Source organism: Bombus pyrosoma, linkage group LG8 (assembly GCF_014825855.1).
Source record: "Bombus pyrosoma isolate SC7728 linkage group LG8, ASM1482585v1, whole genome shotgun sequence".
Taxonomy (NCBI): domain Eukaryota; kingdom Metazoa; phylum Arthropoda; class Insecta; order Hymenoptera; family Apidae; genus Bombus; species Bombus pyrosoma.
In genome coordinates this window covers 612,829-634,465 of record NC_057777.1, presented here as the reverse complement: position 1 = coordinate 634,465, position 21,637 = coordinate 612,829, and the positions used below count along the sequence as shown (strand labels likewise).

Genomic DNA, 21,637 nt, shown 5'->3' with positions numbered 1-21,637 from the left:
CCAGAAAACTAGAATTTCGACAAAGTTCCCTAACTATGTAGATTTTAACGAAACATTGTACGAAACAGTTCGAAGCTTTTTTTATCGTCATAATCAACAAACGTTCTTCGATCATTCCAAAGTTAACACGAGATGAAATAAAGAACGAGGAAAGCTTGGTTTTCCGTTTCCACGACCTTTTTCCTTTCCCGATGTAAATTTCCTCGGATCTGGAGAACCTCAAATTAATTCCAGCAATGTAACCTTAGAATTCATAGCGAAGAACGTAACGAAGGAGCCCCTCGATTACGCGAGAAACGGAACACTTCCAAAGCGAAACGCTTCACAACTGACCGCAAATAAAACCCGTGTCATCGTGGCTGCTTTTTGAATCTATAATCAAATACCAAAGTACAATCTTTTGAACTTTACACGATGATGTGTCCACCTTTCAAAGTTCTCGGAATCGAATATTTCAATTTCAAGTAAGTAACTAGTACGAAACGCGCTCGTATCAAACTAGATTAAATCGTGGAATGTGAAAAGTTCGATTTTCTTTCGTATTCAACGATATCGGACGAATTACCGACGACGAGCTAACGTCATCCTATAGTGCGATCCTCGACGTTGCCGCGGAAGCCTCGAAAGATCGCGAACAACGCTAACATGTTGGTATAACCAAGTTTCAGTTTGACGATGCTTGTTATTGGTGTGAAAAATTTTAAACATCGATCGTACGGTGTACAAATATTTCCAGACAGATAAATTCGTCTTCTTATGTTTTACAAAGCATATAAAAAAAAAAAATGGGTAATTAACTTTCCAGTATTTGGGCATCGAATCGTTTTTGCGTGTATTCAAGCTCGTATTCTTGCGGACACTATTAAAAAGGTAAGACCTAGACAGGAACCTGAGTTGCCTACTAAATATCACGGAGAGTACCTTTAAGCGTATTTTGTATTTTTAAATTTCACTTTTAAATCGTCGTTAAATCGTAAAAATCATATTAAACACGATCTATCAGATATCACACAGAGTACTATATTCCGTATCTTTAAATTCTCATAATTGCATAAAAATCCCATTGAATATCACCCATTAAGCATTATAAAGGATAGTATACTTCGCACGTTTGAACGCATTTTTGTATCTTTAATGTCACAGTTGCATAAAAGTCGGCGGTCTAGTCGTCGACGCGTACGGATGTCAGTCGCTACACACGGGTGTCCTTCGAGAACACGATGCAGCCGCGACTGACCCGCAAGCTGGACCCAATTGCATGCATCGCCTTCTCTCTCGTCGTCTCTTTCACCGGAGCAAAACCGTTCGGAGAAGAATGCGGATGAGAAAGTGTGCAAGTACGTGCGTCGGTCACGCGTTAGCCGGATCGATGTCCACTGTGTACGCGTGCAAACCGCGAGAAAAAGAAGGCGAAATGGCAGAGGAGAAAGAAACACGAAGGAGGCGAATGGAGAAAAAGAAAAAACGGAAGATGAACGTACACACATGGACGAGATAGGGCGGAAAACCGCATCATGCGGTTAAGAGTGTCGGCCGTCGAATTTCTTCGAGCAGTCGGGATAGAAGTTCACTGTGCGTTTCGCTCTTCGCCTTTAGCGACGAATCTTTCGCGACGAATATCAGCTTTTCTGGTTGGCGAGAAAATTTGTTCGTAAAGCAGAATATTGAGATTTCGATGAAGACCAAGAGGGAGATGCGTCGTAATCTACCAATTGATAATCAAACTACGACCATAGTCGGTTACGTGGCAAGAGGATTATTGAACTTTTACTAAATGACGAAACAACGACAACCATTTTGTCAACGAGCGGGAAAAATTCACCGACAAACGTAATATTTGAAAAGATTACTCGATTCTATGAAAATTTTATAAAAATACACTGGCTTGAAATTTTTCTCAAGTTTCGCTAGGAACGTTCCGAGCGACCCTATAATTTGAAGACACAATTATTGTTATTGCGTTGGAACCAGGGTCCCATGAGTATCCCAAGCTATACGAGTATATCTCAAAGAATAGAGCTCTGCTGCCGAGCTTGCAATTACCAGAGGGTGACAAGCAGGATAAATTGCACCATCGCCTTCTAATCGGTTCACTCGACTAAGGTACTAAAGGCACCGTCTTGACTTTTCTCACCGTAAGAAAGTTTATTCTTAGGTTCTTTATTGCGCCGAAATAGGTTACTTTCGACAAATGATTTCAAATCTAGCCGATTTAGCGTGTACATAATTCGTAAATAAACTTTACCCGAAACATTTATACAAAATAACCACGAAGTTTCTGCCGAAAATACATTTTAATCGACGAGTTAAACTTCCAACGTTCTGAAATCTTTGCTCGCGTTAGTCAAGAAAAAGTACACGTCAGTTGCGGTATCATGGTATCGTTTCTTCGCCATATATTTACTCTTCGAGGTACTCGATATCTGGAAAATTCTGTACGTTAAACGTATGTCTCGTCAACTTGCTCGAAATAGGAGTATTGAATTCGCTTAGGGGTATGTATCTTTTCGAGGTCCGGTTTTAGCTGGGAATATTCTTTACGGGGTAATTTGAGGTGTCTACGGCGTGCAACTGTATCAAAGCATTTTTGCTACGCCCTTCGGACGTTCCAGGATGCTTGGAACATGGTGTCGAGGAGTTGTAACAGGTGTTCGAATATCGTGAGAAGTTTAAGAGAGCTTAAGATATTCATCTTCGATATAACGTTCACGTACATTTAAAATTCATGAAAGATCGTCGTTTAACTCGTTCTTGCGTAACTATACTTTTACTCTGTCGCGCTATTAAATCGTTAACTCGTTTCAGTGCTCGATCAGAATCTATGGCAATTAAATTTATAATTTGTTCCATATGAAATAATGATCTATAATTCGAGAGACGAACGTAGTTGATCGAGCGAATACGCGTCGACACGATAGCAAATTGCGGAATGTTCGATTGAAAATTGATTTACAAAGATCCGAATAACAACGAGTCGTTTTTTATTTCGTCGTCGCGATCGGATAACATTTCGGATAATAGTGTTTCGAGTGCTCTCAGTTAGCTTTGTCGCAACTAATTTCAAGTACGATTGCACTTGGAACGAGCGTTACGCGATATAGCGGATTCCGTCTTTGAACAGTCGCAATAATAGAAGCGTTTGGCCCGCGATCAAATCCGGCAATTTCTTTCATCTTCAGCCTGTCGTATTTTTGCTAATAGAAAATTAATATTTACCGTCCTACTGTTACAGAGAAAAAAAGAAGAAAAATTCCTATTACGAAGAGACGGATTTTGCGTGGGTAAACAAAACATCGTCTAAAATTAAGAGAAGGAAAAGAGTAAGTGAGTGACTGGAAGATGAATCATCGAGAATCATTGATAATTCCTCTTTTACGAGTGCTTTAAAATCGTAACGGTACCCACACGTGATCGTTTTACTTTCTAGGTACTAGAAGAGGGTTAAACGTGACGTTATACACGCTTACAGCGTGACTCACTGCCTCCGTGAGATAGCACGATGATGCTCAGGAAAACGCGACACAATCTTTGGAACGAAGCTCTACACGTTCAACGGGACACTCGGAACTCGTCGCAACCTAAAAGTACAGTTCGAGAAAACGATCTAACGAGGCCGTAAATTAAAATATTAAGTGGTAACGCTGATTTATATAGCCACTTACATAGACGTCTTGTAGAAACGTCTTCTTGAATCTCGAGATGCAAATGTCATTTGTAAATTAACATTTCTCGATAACACGATTTCTTTTTACTAAGATATGTTACGTTCTCCTTTTTATCCCTATTTGTTATTCTTCATAACGATTAATAGTTGACACCGTACAATCCTGAACTCGTCTCGTCTTCCCCGACAATGGAAAAAAATTGATCAAACAACTATCATACAATTTGTAATAATTGAAACTAGCGTTACAACGTTCGCTGTATTATTTTATTCCAAAGTAAAAATATAGCATGCTTTAGCGTAGTTTTGCTACGAATTAAGGCAAAATGTTTACCATAATTTCCAAGAACACGAAAGAATCTTATCCCACATTTCTCTGTAATTACAACCTTTTCCCGCGATTACGCAAAATAAGATATTTACCATAATCGAGTCCCGTTTCAATTCGTTTAATCAACGCGAAATAATCACAGTGATTGAATGATACGAAACACCTTATTTTACGCTTTTTCCTAACTACCATCTTGCTTTACGATCATTATGCACAAACATTTTATTTTGCATTTCCGAAATGACTATTTCAAGCGCTGAAAGCTTAGAGACTTCAACGCTTGGCAAATCGTATGACCTCATCGTACATCGATTCCTCCACTAACTGTACACCATCGGTCTAGTGGCTAATTGGGTCTACCTAATGCGAACACCGTACGCTAAGTTTATTTACCAGGATCGTTACCAGAATAAAGAAAGATAGCCTTTCCCGGACGCAAATGAGCCTTTCGATGGAACGATTTTCGATCTTTAGGAGATTCGTTTGCGGATAATTTTGGAGATGGCTTTGCGAGTCGTTAATAATACTCGTAACGATAAGAATAGCACAGACCGATGATCGTTTTGCTAGCATTTCTAACCGAGAATAGACTTGCTTCTTGGGTAGCGTTATTTCTTCCGTGGTCATGCGTTTATGGAAGCAAGGGTACGCGTTTATAGCTTTATTTAATTCAACGAACCGCCATGGGGATGAGAAAAGAGAGCGAAAGTTTGCGTGCACGTTTCTCGAATAACAAGAAGTTGGATTACCTAAATGTCGCACCAAGCAAATTATCGACGACTGCGTGACTGTTTACAAAATGTTCGTTGAGATGGAAACACGGTTATACGCCACGCTGACCGTATAAAGTCACCTAGCCGTATCAGACAAAATTTGATACAGAATTTGAAGATATATTTCTTACGCTTTGAAACGCTATAAGCATAGAGCAACATTCAAATTTTTATCTCAGATAATAATCGCGAAATTGTAACTCGAATCAAATCGAATCTCTTTCGTCGTCTCTATCCGGGGGGATATCCATTTATCTTTATAATACTACGTTAAAAGAAACGCATGAAATATCGATAATTCTAATGTAAAAAAATGTTCCTATAATACGACAGCGTTATCCCATTTAAACTTTGTCGAAACTACGTCAAACTACGTTAAAAGATGCGCTCAAAAAATGTTCGATTCCAACATTGAGAATTTTTTCTAGAATATAATAACGATCGATACGAACGACTGCCGTTCCTTGCTCTATTCTCTTTATACACGATCAATCGTACATCAGATTAAATCGACAAAACCATCGATAAATATGGTGGATATACTTTTCTTTGGAAAATATCACGCCTTACCTTTGTTCGGTTTGTCCTCGTGATGGTCAGGAACCGGCTCGTCCAAGTTACTGACGTCGAGCTCGTGAACGGCCTTGGTGAACCCGTAACAGGTCTCTGTGTATTCCTCGACGACAATCTCCTCCTCGACGTCAATCGTCTCCTCCTCGACGGTTATCTCTATGTCGCTTCCGTCCTCGAAATAGCCGCTTTCGTGCTCCGGGTTCTTCATGACGTTCGTAGACGGATCACTAATCTTCGACATAACCTTCCACACTTTTTCCACACAACTTGGCACAATTTTTCACTCGTACTGCTCGCGTCGTCACTGCACAAAGCAAACGCGAGGACACACGACCAGGAACGGGTCAGCAAAGAAATCGTTGCATGATCCGCTTCGATGGATCTCTTCTTGTCCAGATTCTTCTTCTCGAAGACGATTTTCTTACAGCTGAATCGTAGATTCTCTTCGGCGTAATATTACGCGCCCTTGTCAGGCTATCAGAAGAAACTCTGAATCCTTGTCCTTCTTCTTTCCTCGAACGAGAGTAGAAGCTCGAATGCTTTTCTCCTTACGCGTACTTCTAATAAGCTTGGAAGCAAAGTTCCAACGATTACTAGATGCGAAGAGACTAGGCTGCTCCGACAACTTGCTCGCTCCGCTGTCTGATGTAGACTGAATCCTTCCCAAACAGTTCGTTCAATCGTTTCCTATGATTCTATTGTGCGTAGGTATACCTGCGAGGTAAATAAAATACGGTTAACACAACCCTATTTGCGGATTACCATTTACCGATGATGAATCACTACCATAGAACACCGAAGATGGACCGCTTTAATGAGGGTTCAAAGTCCTACGTATAAAAGTAAATTACTACATTGTATCGAGACAAACAATTTTTAAACGACCGAATTTTCAGAGCCTCGTCCTAGGATCGTCTGCAATAAAACTCGTAGACAGGATTATTTCCTTCATACAGAAATAGAATAATTACGACCAAGGTCTTCTGGTAAGTAGGACCCTGTTTCCTTTATTTAAAAATTTTACTTGCAGCCTTCTTCTCCTTGTTTATTACGGATTTTCACTAAGGAGAAACGATCAGAGTCCATTTTTATGAGAACAACGTTAAATGAAAAAGTATACGAGTTTGCAATGACAAATTTTATTTATACCATGCCACGTACGATGAATAATTTTTAACAAAAGAACAACTACTTTTCTTTTTACTTTCAGGTATTCTTCCTCGCGGAGGAAGCTCTTGCAAGAATAATCGAATTCCAACGGAACAATCCATCTTCGGATCAATTCTATATATAACGCACGAGTGATGGTCGAGATAGACACGCGACTAGATTGCACCAGGTCGGCGAATAATGCACTTTATCTAAGATAAAATTATTTTCAACGCGTCATACCGAGTGTCGCTACGATTTCGCGCTTATCGAATATGCCGAAGTTCGTGGTGAATAGTTTCCCCCAAAGGCCGAAGTGCGAGGCACGATATTATGATATATCGTTGCTTAATTGCGAAAACGACGTAATTAGCAAAAATAAAAATGTACTTCCTTAACGCGCTAAGCTAAATCCTGTAAAAATTATTGCTAATTCTATTACAATTGTCCACGAACGAGAACACGAGTCTATCTATAAAGGAAACAAGTATTATCTCAAATATATCAAACTATAATTACTTCATATTTTCATTTTAATTGCTAAATTATCATTCGTTGGATTTTTAATTATTGGATAAATTTTTATTCTTACATTTAATATCCTCTCCCTCTTCGATGCTAATAATATACATATCTAATTTTCCCTGGTATCGATTTCTATATAGCAGTACACTCAATTTTTCTTCTCTATTTAATACTAACAACTAGCCAGATATCACATACTACAACGTGTACTTTATTTCGAATATTTCATACACTTTTCCGTGTATACTCTGTATTTTCCGGTATTTAAATTTCTCCAAAATACTCGCTAATAATCAAATGTTTATACAATATGCGAATATGTGCAAAGATGGAAAAATATGTAAAACATCGGAAACAAAGCGCATATCGCTACCTCCTTTCCTACAAATTCCAATTCTTTATCTCAATCTCCAAGAATAAGAATTTGCACGAATATTCACAGCTTACTAGTAAGACGTTCCCATTTACCTAAACGTTTTTCTCGTTTTAATCATACTCGTATGGTTAACGCGACATTGCCAAAAAATCGGACAATTCATACGTTTGGAGAAGAAAGTTTCCATTTGCTCGACATCGAAACTCGTACAACCTATCGTGTTTTTCACGTGTCGTCCGTTCAACGTAAGGTAAGAATTGGTCGATAGCGTTTTCTCGGAGATCCTTCGGTATCAGCCAGATACGACCGGATACCCCGGTAAGAAATCGAACGCTCGACATCCGGATGCACGGATGTAATACGGTCATCGTTATCGTAATCGTACGTTTAATCGATGAGACACGACCGATCGATCGACACGTCCCGCGTTACGAATTGAGAGTTTGAAGGCGAGATTGGAATCGAAACGAACGTTTAAGATCGCAAGAGAGAAAAACGGTTTGTTATATAAAAAAGAACAGCAAGATGGCTTGATCAATGACTAGTAGATTTTCTTCGAAGTGAAATTGTAGCAACATGTTGAAAGCAAGCGTAAGAGAAAGTAATCTTGAAATACATATTTAACCGTGGAAGATAGTTCGGTAGCATTAGATCCATTTATACTTTAGCATTCGTTAGAACAGCAAATTGTAGAACGTTGATTAAGATACGCAGATATTTACGATCTGTACGACGTACAAGAACTGAAAGTTTGAAAGTGAAGTTAAAATCAAATCTAAGGAGAACCAATGTTAAGAAATATTTAATTATCGGAAAACAGCAATTCTTGTTCGTTAAAGTGGCGAACCGTAGCGTACCGTAACTACCGATTTACAATAGGAAAGGAACCCGAGTGTTAAAGATTAAAAGTTTTCAAAATTTAATATACCAAGGATTAACCTATTAGGGTTAGGGTAATGAAAGGTGCAGTATAATAAATTAGCAGCTACACAATGAAAATTCGACTTATTGCCGTGTTAAGAAATTTAAGTGCTTTTACCTGGAATTTTCGGTAGTTTATTTTCTGTAGTACTTTCGGCAATACTTTCCAAGTAGTATCTTTCCTTTGCTCAATAAAATGCTACGTTATAAAACTGGATAACGAATAAATGAAAGCAACTACCCTCAAGGCACTAAACGCGCCAATACAAATCTGGGAAATTCCTTTCCCAGCGATTGCACCGAGTATCCGATTTGAACTACCTGCGACAATACCAAACGTACGAAGAAATAGCTATTTAGCCGAATAGAAAAACATACTCGCAACATATGTCTACTCGCGCATTTTTCAAATATTTATCGTATCGACGATAACACCGACGATATTTGGTGCTAGAATATTAAAAGAAAAATACGTAGAATGAAATATCGAAAAATATATAGAAAAGAGACGAACGTATAGGATCGTTGCCATGAAAGCTTTTAACACGCCAATAAAACTACTCCTAACGGTAAAATCAAAAATTCACGTATATATGGAAAGAAAGAGAAATATCTGACGTGATTGTACCAATATTATAAAGTAAATATTTAGAATTATTGCCGCGGAATCTCCTTAATATAGAACCACTGATATTAATAAATAACATTTTAACTTTTTATTCCGATGATTGATGCTAATGGTCATTAGTGCTATCACAGTGTGTAAGATTTCTGCAGTTTCCTGCGATACGAAAACTCTAACGTTCATCTATCAAAACCCGGATTTAATGAGACAAGCAGAATGACAGACTCTACTTCGAAGCATCGTTCACTTTTCCCGATAATGATTCCGCGTAATTTACTTAAATTGCCGTTTTATTAACAGCTATTACATTGCTACAATTAAAATGAAATTTCTCGCTGGATACATTGCTTAACCGTATAAAATCACGATTCAATCTACCATCGAGAACCTAATAACTCTGTCTGTTAATCATAATTTCGTTCGTAGCTGTTTCATTGTCTTATTAAACCGTATTTCATACGTGTAGTGAACTACTTATTACGCTAATGGATTCAAGAAAGTCTAGAGTACGATATAAGAGTTGGAATTAAATTTTTCCAATCACTAATTGTGAAAACTCTAATTTCACTGCTATTCAGTTTCTTCTTCTAAGAATGTTCATCGTATACTATATCTTTCAATATCGTTATTGCATTACCAACATTTTGTAGAATAAGATATATCTTATAGAATAAATTAAAAGGGTGGAACCTAGGCAAAAATTTGTTTCGCATTTGCTTCGGTGGTATTGCAACGAGTGCTATATTTCATATATTTGCATCGTACACGTGCATATCTTTAGATCTCTCATAAATTAATAAACATTCACAATCGAATCATCGATATTATGTATTCTATGATTGTTAACAATACTTTTCGGGATATGGTAATAAGCTCAGAGCCATAGCAGTGATTCTCAAACGCGAAACTATAGTAAAATAATGACTAGAAAAAAATGTCGTATCTCACTTATCATCGACGCCGGTTACATCACACCACGAAATACATGTTCCTCGAAATCCACGTGTCACCCTATCTTTTGCTCTACCTTGACACGCTAGCTAAACGCGATTTAATCTTTCCGAGTTTCCTCTGTCAAATGAAATTTCTTAAATAGAAATTATCATCCAAGTAATAACAATCGTTTGTCTCAAACATTTTGAGGCAAAGTTTCAGTAAATTTCGCACATACTGTGTATAACACTGTTTGCTAAAAACGAGGCTTGTTACGCGTAATATCACATCCTGTGCAACGGGCACGTGCCGAAAAAGATAAATAAAAATACTTGGGCAAAGCAGGTAGGGAAGACAAAATCCATTCCTAATGCCAAGATATTGCAAAGCAGGTATTAGATTTATCAGGTCAGATTGGCACGTTCACGCCGGCGCGTACCACCGGTGACTCACGCTTGAACGTTCCATCAAACGGTGCGTACCATCAAAAACGTAGTTCCTTTGGTAACTAGGAAAAATTGCCGTACAGTTGAAAATTTAAGTGATGCAAATTTAACGTACATTAATTAAAAAAAGAAAAAAAGAAAGTAGGATTTATTTTGTTTCGTCCCGATATTACAAACACAACTTATGAAACAAAAGTTCGATAGTAAAAGCATAACAATTCGATAATATAAAGTTATTATAAACGTGAATACGAGAGTGGCCCCCGCCGCGAGAAACACGCATAGCAGCGCCGGCGTGAACGTGTTAAATATTTTCTACATAATGATAGAAAGCCATCCGTGAGCATCGTAATTCACTAACTAATAGCTGAAGTAACACGTGGCCAATTGTGTTTACATCTACTGACCCGACTGGGCAAAGCGTTTGTGTGTGTGTGTATGCGTGTGTGGGAGGGGGTAAATTCGCATGTGTGTGTGTGTGTGTATGTGTGTATATATATAGGTTATGCCATACAATTTTATATAATCATCTAATAAAAAAATTGACGCAATAAAGATATCATTGATCAACCGGTGGTCTCTTACTAAACATCAAATAAATACACTTGAACAAACAGAATTGCCAATAAAACATTAACGAAAGATATAAAAAAGATACATTCACATGCAGTAATTCGGCAATATTTATTTACGAGACACTTAGGCTTCTAACGAAAGATTTTTATGAACACATTACTTTATGCGAAACTTTCTTTTAACTAGATTTATATTTGCAATAAACGTCTTGCTACGTCTATATAGATTCTCAGATTCGTTGCATATCTTGCCAATAGAATGACGGCAAGTAATCGCGTCTCGTTACTAACGCTAATGAAATTTCAACATATTTCGTACAACTTACATAATTGCGCTCGTAAAAAATTTCTAAAAATGTTCAAATACATACGTCAACCATTTTTGTACGTAGCGATATTTCTTAGCAAACGTTGGAAACTGCTGGTCAGAGCGAGCGTCAAAAACAAGCTTCCTATCGGTGAACATTAACGAAGTGCTATACACAGCGTGCGCTAATTACACGCAAAGTTTAAACCTAACCCGAACCAGTGACCCCGATACACGTATCACGTGTTCCCCGTTCGAACCAGACACCCTGTAACAACGTATTAATATAACTGCCATTGCTCGGTTGAACAGTGTATAACGCGAGTATTGGGTTAACCGTAACCGTATTATTCGCGTAGTCGGATACCACGGCCAAACAATCGGTAACTAACCTGCTTACGCGCTCGGATGTACCGTCGTATCCGCTGAAAACCGGTGTACGTCGACTCAATTTTCGCCACTCGGTACAACTTCTTCTCTTCTTTCGTTTTTTTTTTTTTTTCTCTTCCTACCGTCATCGTCATCGCCATAACCCTCCCCTCGCTCTCCCGATGACGCAACACGATTCGCCAATGAGGAAAGGGAGGGGGAAGGCATGTCAAATCCGACCGAAAGTGGCGTTTTCTTCGCAACGAGGCGCGAAAATCGTACACTAAAGTAATTTCGCTACACGGCTACGAATCGAGATATTATCGAAGTAGTTATCGAGAGTGATGCGACGTTGTATTGAAATTTGTTCATTAAGGGATAAAGGTATAGATATGGTGGTAGCGAGAAGTAACGACGATTCTAAAAAGATTCGGATCAGATAATATCTTACGAAAATTCATTGTAACAGTAAACGAATTGAAAGACAACAATACGAACGAGCCCGAGAACAAAAGGATTGTTACCACGTGCTATAATGAAACGAGCACCACGTGCTCTTTGTATCTCTGAGCGTTAATACTATATCTTATAGCACCTTGGAGGACTATTTAGAAATCCTAACTTTATTTAAACATACTTGGTTTGTAGCAGTGTTTTAATATAAATGCCGCTGCAAATTACGATCAAAATACTATCTTGATGCGAAATAAACAAATGAGTATAGTATCTATATCTTAAAGAGACAAAGAGATACGCGGAGATTCCTAGAGATATATCTTGCTCGATAATCGACGAAAGGTCTCATCCAATAGCCAGTTGTCGACTTTTGAACAGTCGCTAAACATGAGTGATATACGGATACTTGAACATTTGTTTATTTTAAATAGATACGTAACACGAACGGTTTACCGCAAGAAATCAGTTCTAAGAATTTGTGGAGATAGCGATGGGCAGTTAATAGATCCAGCGCTGTATCAATTTTCTAATTTGTCATCTAAACGTGACATAAATAAATTATCTCTCGTAATAGTTGCAAAGATTATTATTATAAAGAAAGAGGCCCGATATATAGAATATTGCAATATAAATCATAAGTTACGAATTATTGACAGCAGCAATGAATTTGATAATAAAAAAATTCGAATCTTTTCGAAATAAACTTTACATACTATAAATTATTCGATTATTCTATCTGATGAAAAATTACAACATCTTATAGAGGGAAAGTTTATAAATCTGTAAGCTATAATTTGTACCATTAAGTGGTAAATTATTGTGCAAGAGGATCCAGGAAATATTTCTGAATAAATACTGTTTCCTTTTATAGACAAAATATCAAATGGCTTGGACGAAAGTTCCAGCGTGGGCCACGTAACCCACGCAGCATATTCATGACGTTTATCAAATAATCTGTATTCCATGATATTACAAAATCGATTAGAAAATCGAAAAGGTTATTATTTTAAAGAAAAAGCCCAAACGTATAAAATATAGCAGTGCAGCACAATTGCTAATAAATGACGGACGATATCAGGAAGTATTTTACGATTTAGTATTCGCATTATATTCACGCGTTATATAGTATAAAAAGTATGACGATATAAATAATAATTAATAGACCGATTGACGTTATGATGAAGTACCTCACGGGTCACCAACGATCCATGCAATACGTTATACGAAATATTTTGATACGGGTCATCGGTGAACCACAGGTTACAACGTGAAACGAAGCAAGATAAAAAGAAAAATTCCGGCCAGTTAACGCGGTTAACTAGCGTGTATTCGAAAAAGTTCCGACCGACCATGGCGCAATCCCTTTCTCTAGTTATGCAGTCGTGTTCCAATTCCTAAGAGTCGAGTCAGGCAAAAGTGTCAGGCCGAACGAAACGGATCGGCCGTCGTTATCCTACTGACACACTTTAAGTCGCGTACCTTGTACGGAGAGCAGGCCTCGGCCTTGGCCACCTTCGCGAATATCTGCGCGATCTGCTCGAACGTAACACGTTGATTCAGGAAGAGACAGCGTGTAGAAAAGTGGATAGATTGATTAGCCGTGACCACTGCTGCCACGTGTTCCGCTGCTCCAATGTTTTCGATAGACACACTACACACACACTCACACACACCGTGACACTCTCGAGCCTCGCCCGTGTATACAGGGCACACGGGGCTCCGCGTTGGTATTTATTTTTAAATATTTACTGCGCTTCCAAGGCACGTCACAGTGTTCCCCTTCATCGATACATGGAAGTTTCCACTAGGTGCAGTACCCGGGTACGTAACACCGCAAAAGCATATGGTTTCACGAGGCGACTGCTGCTTGTCTGGCCAATGTATCGTACGACGTAAAAAGGAACGTTGTACTTGGCGCAGCGTGTCTTTTTCGCGTGTCACGTTCGATACGCGGCACCGCAATCATGTAACACGCAGACCTCCTCTTGACGTTTTACACCACGCAGTCGATCGCGCGAACCAACAACCGATAGTGTAACTACTATACAGCGTAGAGGTCGTAAGCGTGTAATAGGAATATGGTTTTGCTTTTCAAAAAGCTTCCACAGTCCATATATCTCGTTTCACTTTCACTCGACCGATATGTTACAAGTACGACGGAAAAACGATATTTGACGTACACGAGGTTACGTAGACTACGTACACGTAGATACGACGGATCGTGATGCGCGGTAAACAAAACACGATACGCACCGGCCCAAGTCTGAAAGCCGACTGACGGGCCCCCCACTACGAGACTCACGAGTCACCCTTCACCGGCGACTAACAGCTGATTTGGAAAACACCGAGATCCGCCCAGTAACGAACCAACCGAACCCGGTTCCCTGCGCAGTTGCGTAATACCAGTTAATCCTATTTCTCCGTTTCAACGAAATCGAATTATCTGATTCGTCTCGTACGCACAAGAAATAATGAAAAATAAACTAGAGATTCGAATTTTTAACCCTTGCATATACGTTACGTAAATTGAAGTCACTCGTATGGACAATGTGAGAATATGTTCTTGTTTTCAGAGCGTAGAAAACAAGAGATTAAATTTAAGTGAATTTTAATTCAACAAATACTTATTTTATACGAACGATAGAAAAGAGAGAAGGGTTAATTATTCTATTATGTTATAAAGTTTCTCGGAAAAGTAAGGTTAGAGAAGGAGGATCGCCTATTGACTTTATTACCAGTTTCTCTTAGTAGTTTATTGCTCAAATCGTTGACAGGCTGTTTATTGCAGTAATATTTTTATCCATCAACGTTCCATTTGCGTCGCGATCGTACCAGAATTTTACATGTGAAAATGCGACTTCGTCGAAATTTCGCGTATCGAGGAGAAAATTATACGCCATGAATCGTAAATATCGTATCCCCACCACGACGCGTTTACCCCTGCCACGCGGTTGTTTAAGCGGCTAGATAATGTTGGTTTTCGTATAACGAAGATAAGGAAGGAGCATGGTCGAGGAATATACTAAAAAGAGTTGGAAACATCATGGTAGAGGCATGCGCCTTCAAAGAACACGACATTTATGATTCATGATATGTATATATATATATATATGATATGTGTATATATTATATCGTTAGGAAACATACCGCTCAAGTCCAACTGTGTAATATTTATGATTATATTAATAAACAGATAAACGTATAGCTCGTAATATGTAAGAATATAATTGACACAAATTGCCGTGCAGTTTAAATGCCCGACCTGCATCCAAAGATAAATATCGATCGTCGATAAACAAAACGTCTATCGGATCGATAAAATTATGTTGTGTATACGTCTATTGAAATCTAGACACAAGTATAATTTCCTTTTATGTATTAACTTATTATTAAATACATCCGTACTTTTATATTGTTACTTTATTACGAAATGCGGATAAAACTAAATGAAACTTAATTAAATATATTTTTTATGGATAACTTAATTAACAAATTCTCGTAAAGTAGATAAGATTTTACTTCTTGATTAAAATTGCTGTTACGAAATATCTTTTATTCTATTGAGCGTGTAGATATGATGACCTTGAACTACTGTGAATATGACTATGATGCAACATCATTGCGTGCTGCTTTCTTCAAATTTACTTTGCATGAATTATTTGGCTATGTAATTTCTTCCTGGCTTCGTTTAAATCTGTCCAATTCCCTTGGAAAAAATCGTATTAAAAGATTAAGATATTATTTCGTAACGACGGAGAAATGTATATGTATATTCTTTCATGGAAAATTTAAGATAAAAAGAAATAAAATATAAAGAATCATACTTGTTTCTTAATCATTTTCAACAAATTTCCTTTGAAAAGTTCAGAACAGGTAATGTGCTTATTTTATATAAAAAATGGTTGAAAAGTACTTTTTGATTAGAAGTTACTGTTAATCGATAAAATTATACAAAGCAGCCTACAACTAATATGGATTGTCCAATTTAATTACTTATATAATAAAGTGTAATATGCATTGCAGAAAACTAATTAAGAAAGGTCAACAGGTTTATTTTAAAATCTACCATATATGTCAACAAAGGCCGATAAACATTTCACTACCACGACTACATTGTTCTGTTTCATCAACCAACAAAGAACATCCAATATTGCTCGCTTAAAAGGCTACCACCTTCTAGCTGGCAAGCCACTAAATTTAGAAGTTCACATATGTATATGTGTCATTTCTGTTCTTTGGGAATCTTGCATGCGAATGCTTCCTTTATTCTCAGAAAGAAGAGAGAATGATGGCCAGTGCGTTAATATCACAAATTTCAGAACCAATGTAGTATTCTTAGAACCTTCAAATAATGTTAAAAGCCTATATGCTACGGTTTACACATTATTTAAAAAAAAAGAAAAAATGAGACGGGAAAGGCAAGGATAAGCTACATGTACAATGACAATTTTAAACTAACCATAAAACGCTTTAGATCAAATTATCTAATGTTACTACGTTTTGTAGAAAGAAATTATAGTTCATCTGAATGCATACTTTGATCTTTTTCCAATTAACTTTATATCTTTCATATTCTCCAAATCAGACAATCTTTTTGTATCGAACAACATACTGTTATACGACAAGTAGTTTTAAACTTCACACTTTTGATTATAAATTCAATTCAATCTTTCCTGTACACTGACTAACTGAGGCTTAATACGGATAAAAGTAATCCCTCGTATCATAATTTTCAAAGAAAACTCAAATCTGTCATATATATGCATCTTTCTACCTTCTTGTTATTAATTTTATCAGTCTCAATATGCAGGAACCAAATATTAAATAATTAATATTTATAAGACATCAACAAACGCTTCCTATTTTGTAAATCAGAGAATATACTTTGTATCGAACAATAAACTATGACATGACAAGTAACTTCAAACCTGATACTTTCAACTACAAATTTCATTCAATATTTTTTACAGATTATCTAACTGACATTTAAAACAGATAAAAATTTCGAATAAACCACTTTTAAAACTACCGTACAATCGCCAAAAATATGAAAGACTATCATTCCTATGGTAGTAAAAAGCGCAACGTTTCTTTAAATATATTTACGTCAAGTGACATCAGAGGAAGTTACTCGACGCAGACGAGCACGTCGTAAGAACGTTATCAACAATTAGTAATCAATTGCACGTTATCAAAACTGAAAGATAGGTTTATACGGAGATTATGATTATACGGCACCGTGTTGAGACATAAGAGAAAACAAAAATGTTACGTACCAAATGTCAAGACGTGGGTGACCGTGTGCTCTGTGCTGGTATTCTCAAGAATTTCCGAGGGTGGGGGTGGCGGTGGCGGCTGCATGGCGTTCTCCATGTCCCTGTTGCTCGATAAAATTTCTATGTCACTCACGATACAACTCCCGATCTTCCTTAGCGAGAACACATTTCGCGAAACGACGCGGGTCGATGATCTTCTGGTTCGTCGCAAAAACGTACGTGGTCTATGTCTACGCGTGACACAAGATCTTTCTCTCTTTCTCTAATGTACTTACGATCGTCAAGATGGAATCGTTTTTCTGTATTGCGTTACAATACCGATCGTCCTGATTGTCACGAAGAATAAATGAATCGGTCCGAGAAATGACGCATTGACACCGGGTTTTCACATGATTGCCACAATTTTCTCGCGTCCGTGTTGACGGACAACGAAGACACGCACGTTTCAATATACTGCGCATCCACAACGCGCAATGTACAACACTGAACTGGTTTCGGTTGGTGCGTCAGTACTGTCGACAGATTACCGACCGTATGCGATATTAAATGAAAACCACGAGAGAATAGAAAAATATGATAAGTTCATTATTGATTTTTTAACTTTTGTGTCGCTTGACAGTTGAAAAGAATTACTAGGGTAAACTATGTTTTGAAGGATTTAAAATTTCTTATCTCATTTTTTATCTTTTGATAGTAAGCAATAGAATACAAAATACACAATTGTCAAGTTTAGAGAATCATATGAAGTGTCTTTTTTAATAGGTTTCACATTTCACTTTTTGTAATCATATGAAAGTACTTGCATGCTATTAATCATACGAAATTTAATATCCGTATGCCTGATTAATTAATACGTAAATGCTACAATAATAAACAAATGCTGTGCAAATACTTTTCGTAACCATTGCAATTAAGAAAGGGAATAACTTGATATGTAAATTCAAGGATATAAGTCTTTTGAATATAAGTAATAAATCCACGATTTTTTTGTAAGAAACGAATAATACCAGTCTGATTTTTATGTTAGTTTAACTTAATTAGCATTAAACTGCGCAACTAGTGTTATCAACATTTTTTCAATGTTCAAGAGGATGAGAAAAACATATTTAATACTGATTAATATATTGAATTTAATATATTGAATTTTAAAATTGCTTCTCTATAGCAAACAAGCAGTATAACTTATGTTTCTGTGATTATCAAATGATCTTATCGATTCCAGCTGAGAAGTCATCCCGAACAATTTTCATTAATAGACCGTTTCTTTTTATCCTTCTCTAGCAATGATAGGGACATTTTTGGACCGAATTACATATGAATGTAACAAAGGAATGCATTTCTTAAGTTTTCATGCAGGATATACTCTAATGTCTCAAACAGGAATAATATGTTAATAATAAGACGCAATTTTGTAAGATTCATTAACATTAGAACTACGTACATAAAATGGTATAAGATTGATTACAATTTTAAAAAGATGCGTTTTTTTTAGATATTGATATTTACTTTTATTGAAAAAAATATGATTACATATACTTATTTATTTTCTTATTCACCATATATTCATCATATCGTTTTAATTCTAATTATGTATGTATAATATATTTAAGTATATATTAAAGTAGTTCAATAGTTCTAACGATAATGGATATAATTTCAAAAGTTTTATAATGTGTATAATATGATTTCTTCGTGGTTTTATAATTGTATAATTTTTTGTCCCTATACAATTTTTGTAATTTTATATTTGTAATTTTTCAGTTTGTCCGTAATTTTGTAATTTTCATATATTTAGAATAAAATTACAATGATAGTTTTTGAATAAAATTCATAATTATAATTTCTTGTCTTTCTATTCATATATAATAATAAAGTTACTTTAAAAATTATCCTGTCTGTATTATACTTAAAGGTCAGATATTACCAGTCATCGCTGTTTGCGGACTGCCATCCGAGGATTAAAATTGAAAGAAGGAAAATGTGAATACTTTACTCGATATACGACCCTTAGCAAAAAGTTTACGAAACGTAATAAAACATGGAGGCGAAACGATGTATCACGATGTTGATCGAAATGAATAAGAGTTATTAAAAGTAAACAGTGACTTTATTTATAATAACAAGTCTTTAACAATAGTAGGATGTTAATAAAAGTCATTGTCTAAGCCAGCGTCTCGATGGATTTATTTTTTAAATAGCCTGAGTCTCTTTTACGCTGAATAATTAAATCGTTTCCATGTATTGCTTAAAGATGTAATTAGATGCCTCAGTAGATAATACTTTTTTTTTCTCTAGACGATAGAAGGTGCAAAAGACAATTTTAAAATTTTTTAAATAATCGCTAATCGTATATAGTAAGAATTATAATTACTCTTCGTTACACTTGGAAAATTAGAAACTTACTAAGCATAATATGTATACTTTTTTAAGACACAAATACTTGAATACTTCGTTGTATAGTAAATAAGATAGACGAAAAATTAATTGTTAATTAAATCTACTTTGTATCATGAGTAGTGGGATACATAGTCGGTTTAAAAGCGATAACTTAGTTATTGTAGGTCACACGTATCTCTCCACTCGTTTCAGCGCAATATCTTTATATATATATATATATACATATATATATATATTGTTACGTTGTTAGCCTTCAGTATATTGTAATTGAAACCGTTGAGTAGTATACTCAATCTTTTAGTTCTTGAAATAAATGTAAAATTTTTATTCAAAATGTTTACTGAACTTTTACCATTTTGGACGAAATACCGGTACCATGTACTGATTAGTATCATACTTTACATTTTTTTGAAATTATCTTACGAAGTGTTAAAAAAGGGCACTATTTTTATTCAAAACAAAAGACATAATTTTAACATTTTGGATAATACCATGGAGCAGCTAAAAGGTAATAATACTATGATATTATTATTACCAGGTTTTAAATTTTTTAAATAATAATTATAAAAAAGTATACCATTCAAACTATGAAATTCATTTGTATTTTTATGTAATAGTAAATAATAATTACTGATTAGTCATGTATTCTTTTAATAAAATAAAAAATTATGATATTCTAGACATTAATCAGGAAACACTAGAAAATAGCGATGAACCTGTACTGAGAACAGATTTAAAACACATCCCTTATGTATATAAGAGACCCTCTGAAGAAGAGGTACTCTGTCGAGCTTCTGAGTTTTATAAAATAGTAGCTGCTAGGAGAAGTATAAGATTTTTCAGTCCTGACCCTGTACCAAAAGAAGTCATACATGAGATAATAAAAGCTGCAGGTACAATATCATGTTGTTACATTCACAAAACTTTTATACATCTGAATCGGTTTTAGGCACTACGCCTAGTGGTGCACATACAGAACCATGGACATTCGTAGCGGTATCAAATCAGAAGGTGAAAGAACAAATACGTCTTATCGTTGAAAGTGAAGAAGAAATAAACTATAAAAAAAGAATGGGAGTAAAGTGGACAACTGATTTACTTCCATTAAGAACAAATTGGATCAAAGAATACCTGACTACCGCTCCTTATTTAATATTTGTGTTTAAGCAAATCTATGGAATTTTACCAAATGGAAACAAGAAAATTCATTACTATAATGAAATGAGCACATCTATTGCTTGTGGCGTTCTCATCACTGCTATACAGGTAATATTGTTATAATACTATAATCTCTTATACTGTATACCTATGAATAATATGAATTAATAATATATGAACTTTAAAACTAGTATGCAGGTTTGGTAACTCTGACTTCTACTCCTTTAAACTGTGGACCTGCCATCCGCAACCTTCTTGGACGTCCTTCTAATGAAAGGCTTGTTGTACTACTGCCAGTTGGTTATCCAGCAAAGGACGCTACAGTGCCTGACCTTCAGCGAAAACCTCTATCTGATATTTTAGTAGAAATTGATTGACACATACATAATGAAAAATTATGGGAAACAAAGTACCTCTGTTTAATACTTTGTCAGAATATTTGCTTACTTATGGGATGATACAAAAATGAGTACACATAATCATAGATTTATATATATAAATCCTGTTTTTATAAAAAAACTTATATTTGTTTTGAGTATTGTTTGTTACTTATGAATATCTTACATTACACTTTCGCAAATATATATATATATATTATTCATTATAATTATAGAATATAATTTTCCTTGGTCAAAGACATGACTTTCAATCTTATAAAGTTATCCTAAAATGTTCAAAAGGGACCTAATCCCTGAAATATAGCACCCAAAGAAGTTCTATCATTATGTATTATATTCCTGCACTCAGAAAATATTCATGGCACACAATAAGACTGTCTAAAGT

At 36.0% G+C, this 21,637-nt stretch overlaps 2 protein-coding genes and 1 long non-coding RNA gene across 6 annotated transcripts in view; 2 read left to right on the top strand and 1 right to left on the bottom strand.

Annotated features, from left to right (window-relative positions):
* LOC122570408 (ribosomal protein S6 kinase alpha-5-like) overlaps positions 1-17,788 on the bottom strand; it is a 54,600-nt gene extending 36,812 nt beyond the window's left edge. The window contains exons 1-3 of one of the 3 annotated variants that reach the window (XM_043732677.1): positions 17,300-17,787; positions 13,503-15,729; positions 5,339-6,055 (exon numbers count right to left, since the gene is read on the bottom strand). In XM_043732677.1, coding sequence (XP_043588612.1) covers positions 5,339-5,582 — 244 coding nt within the window. In that variant the 5' untranslated portion in view covers positions 5,583-6,055; positions 13,503-15,729; positions 17,300-17,787. Of the gene's footprint in view, positions 1-5,338; positions 6,056-13,502; positions 15,730-17,299 lie in introns of all 3 variants that reach the window. The other 2 variants (XM_043732678.1, XM_043732679.1) reach the window with 2 other exon arrangements.
* On the top strand, positions 517-3,905 carry LOC122570419. 2 transcript variants are annotated; one of them, XR_006317811.1, is made up of 5 exons: positions 517-870; positions 1,144-1,830; positions 1,903-2,103; positions 3,233-3,320; positions 3,428-3,905. It is a non-coding gene; the product is annotated as an uncharacterized LOC122570419 (long non-coding RNA). The 2 variants fall into 2 exon arrangements; XR_006317810.1 differs by having other exon boundaries at positions 1,144-2,103.
* Positions 17,789-19,104: 1,316 nt separating the features above from the next.
* On the top strand, positions 19,105-21,502 carry LOC122570397 (iodotyrosine deiodinase 1). Its single transcript, XM_043732648.1, has 4 exons — positions 19,105-20,204; positions 20,377-20,589; positions 20,646-20,962; positions 21,046-21,502. Exons 1-4 carry the CDS (start codon positions 20,030-20,032, stop codon positions 21,229-21,231), a joined length of 891 nt encoding a protein of 296 aa, XP_043588583.1. The 5' UTR covers positions 19,105-20,029; the 3' UTR covers positions 21,232-21,502.
* Positions 21,503-21,637: the final 135 nt, after the last annotated feature.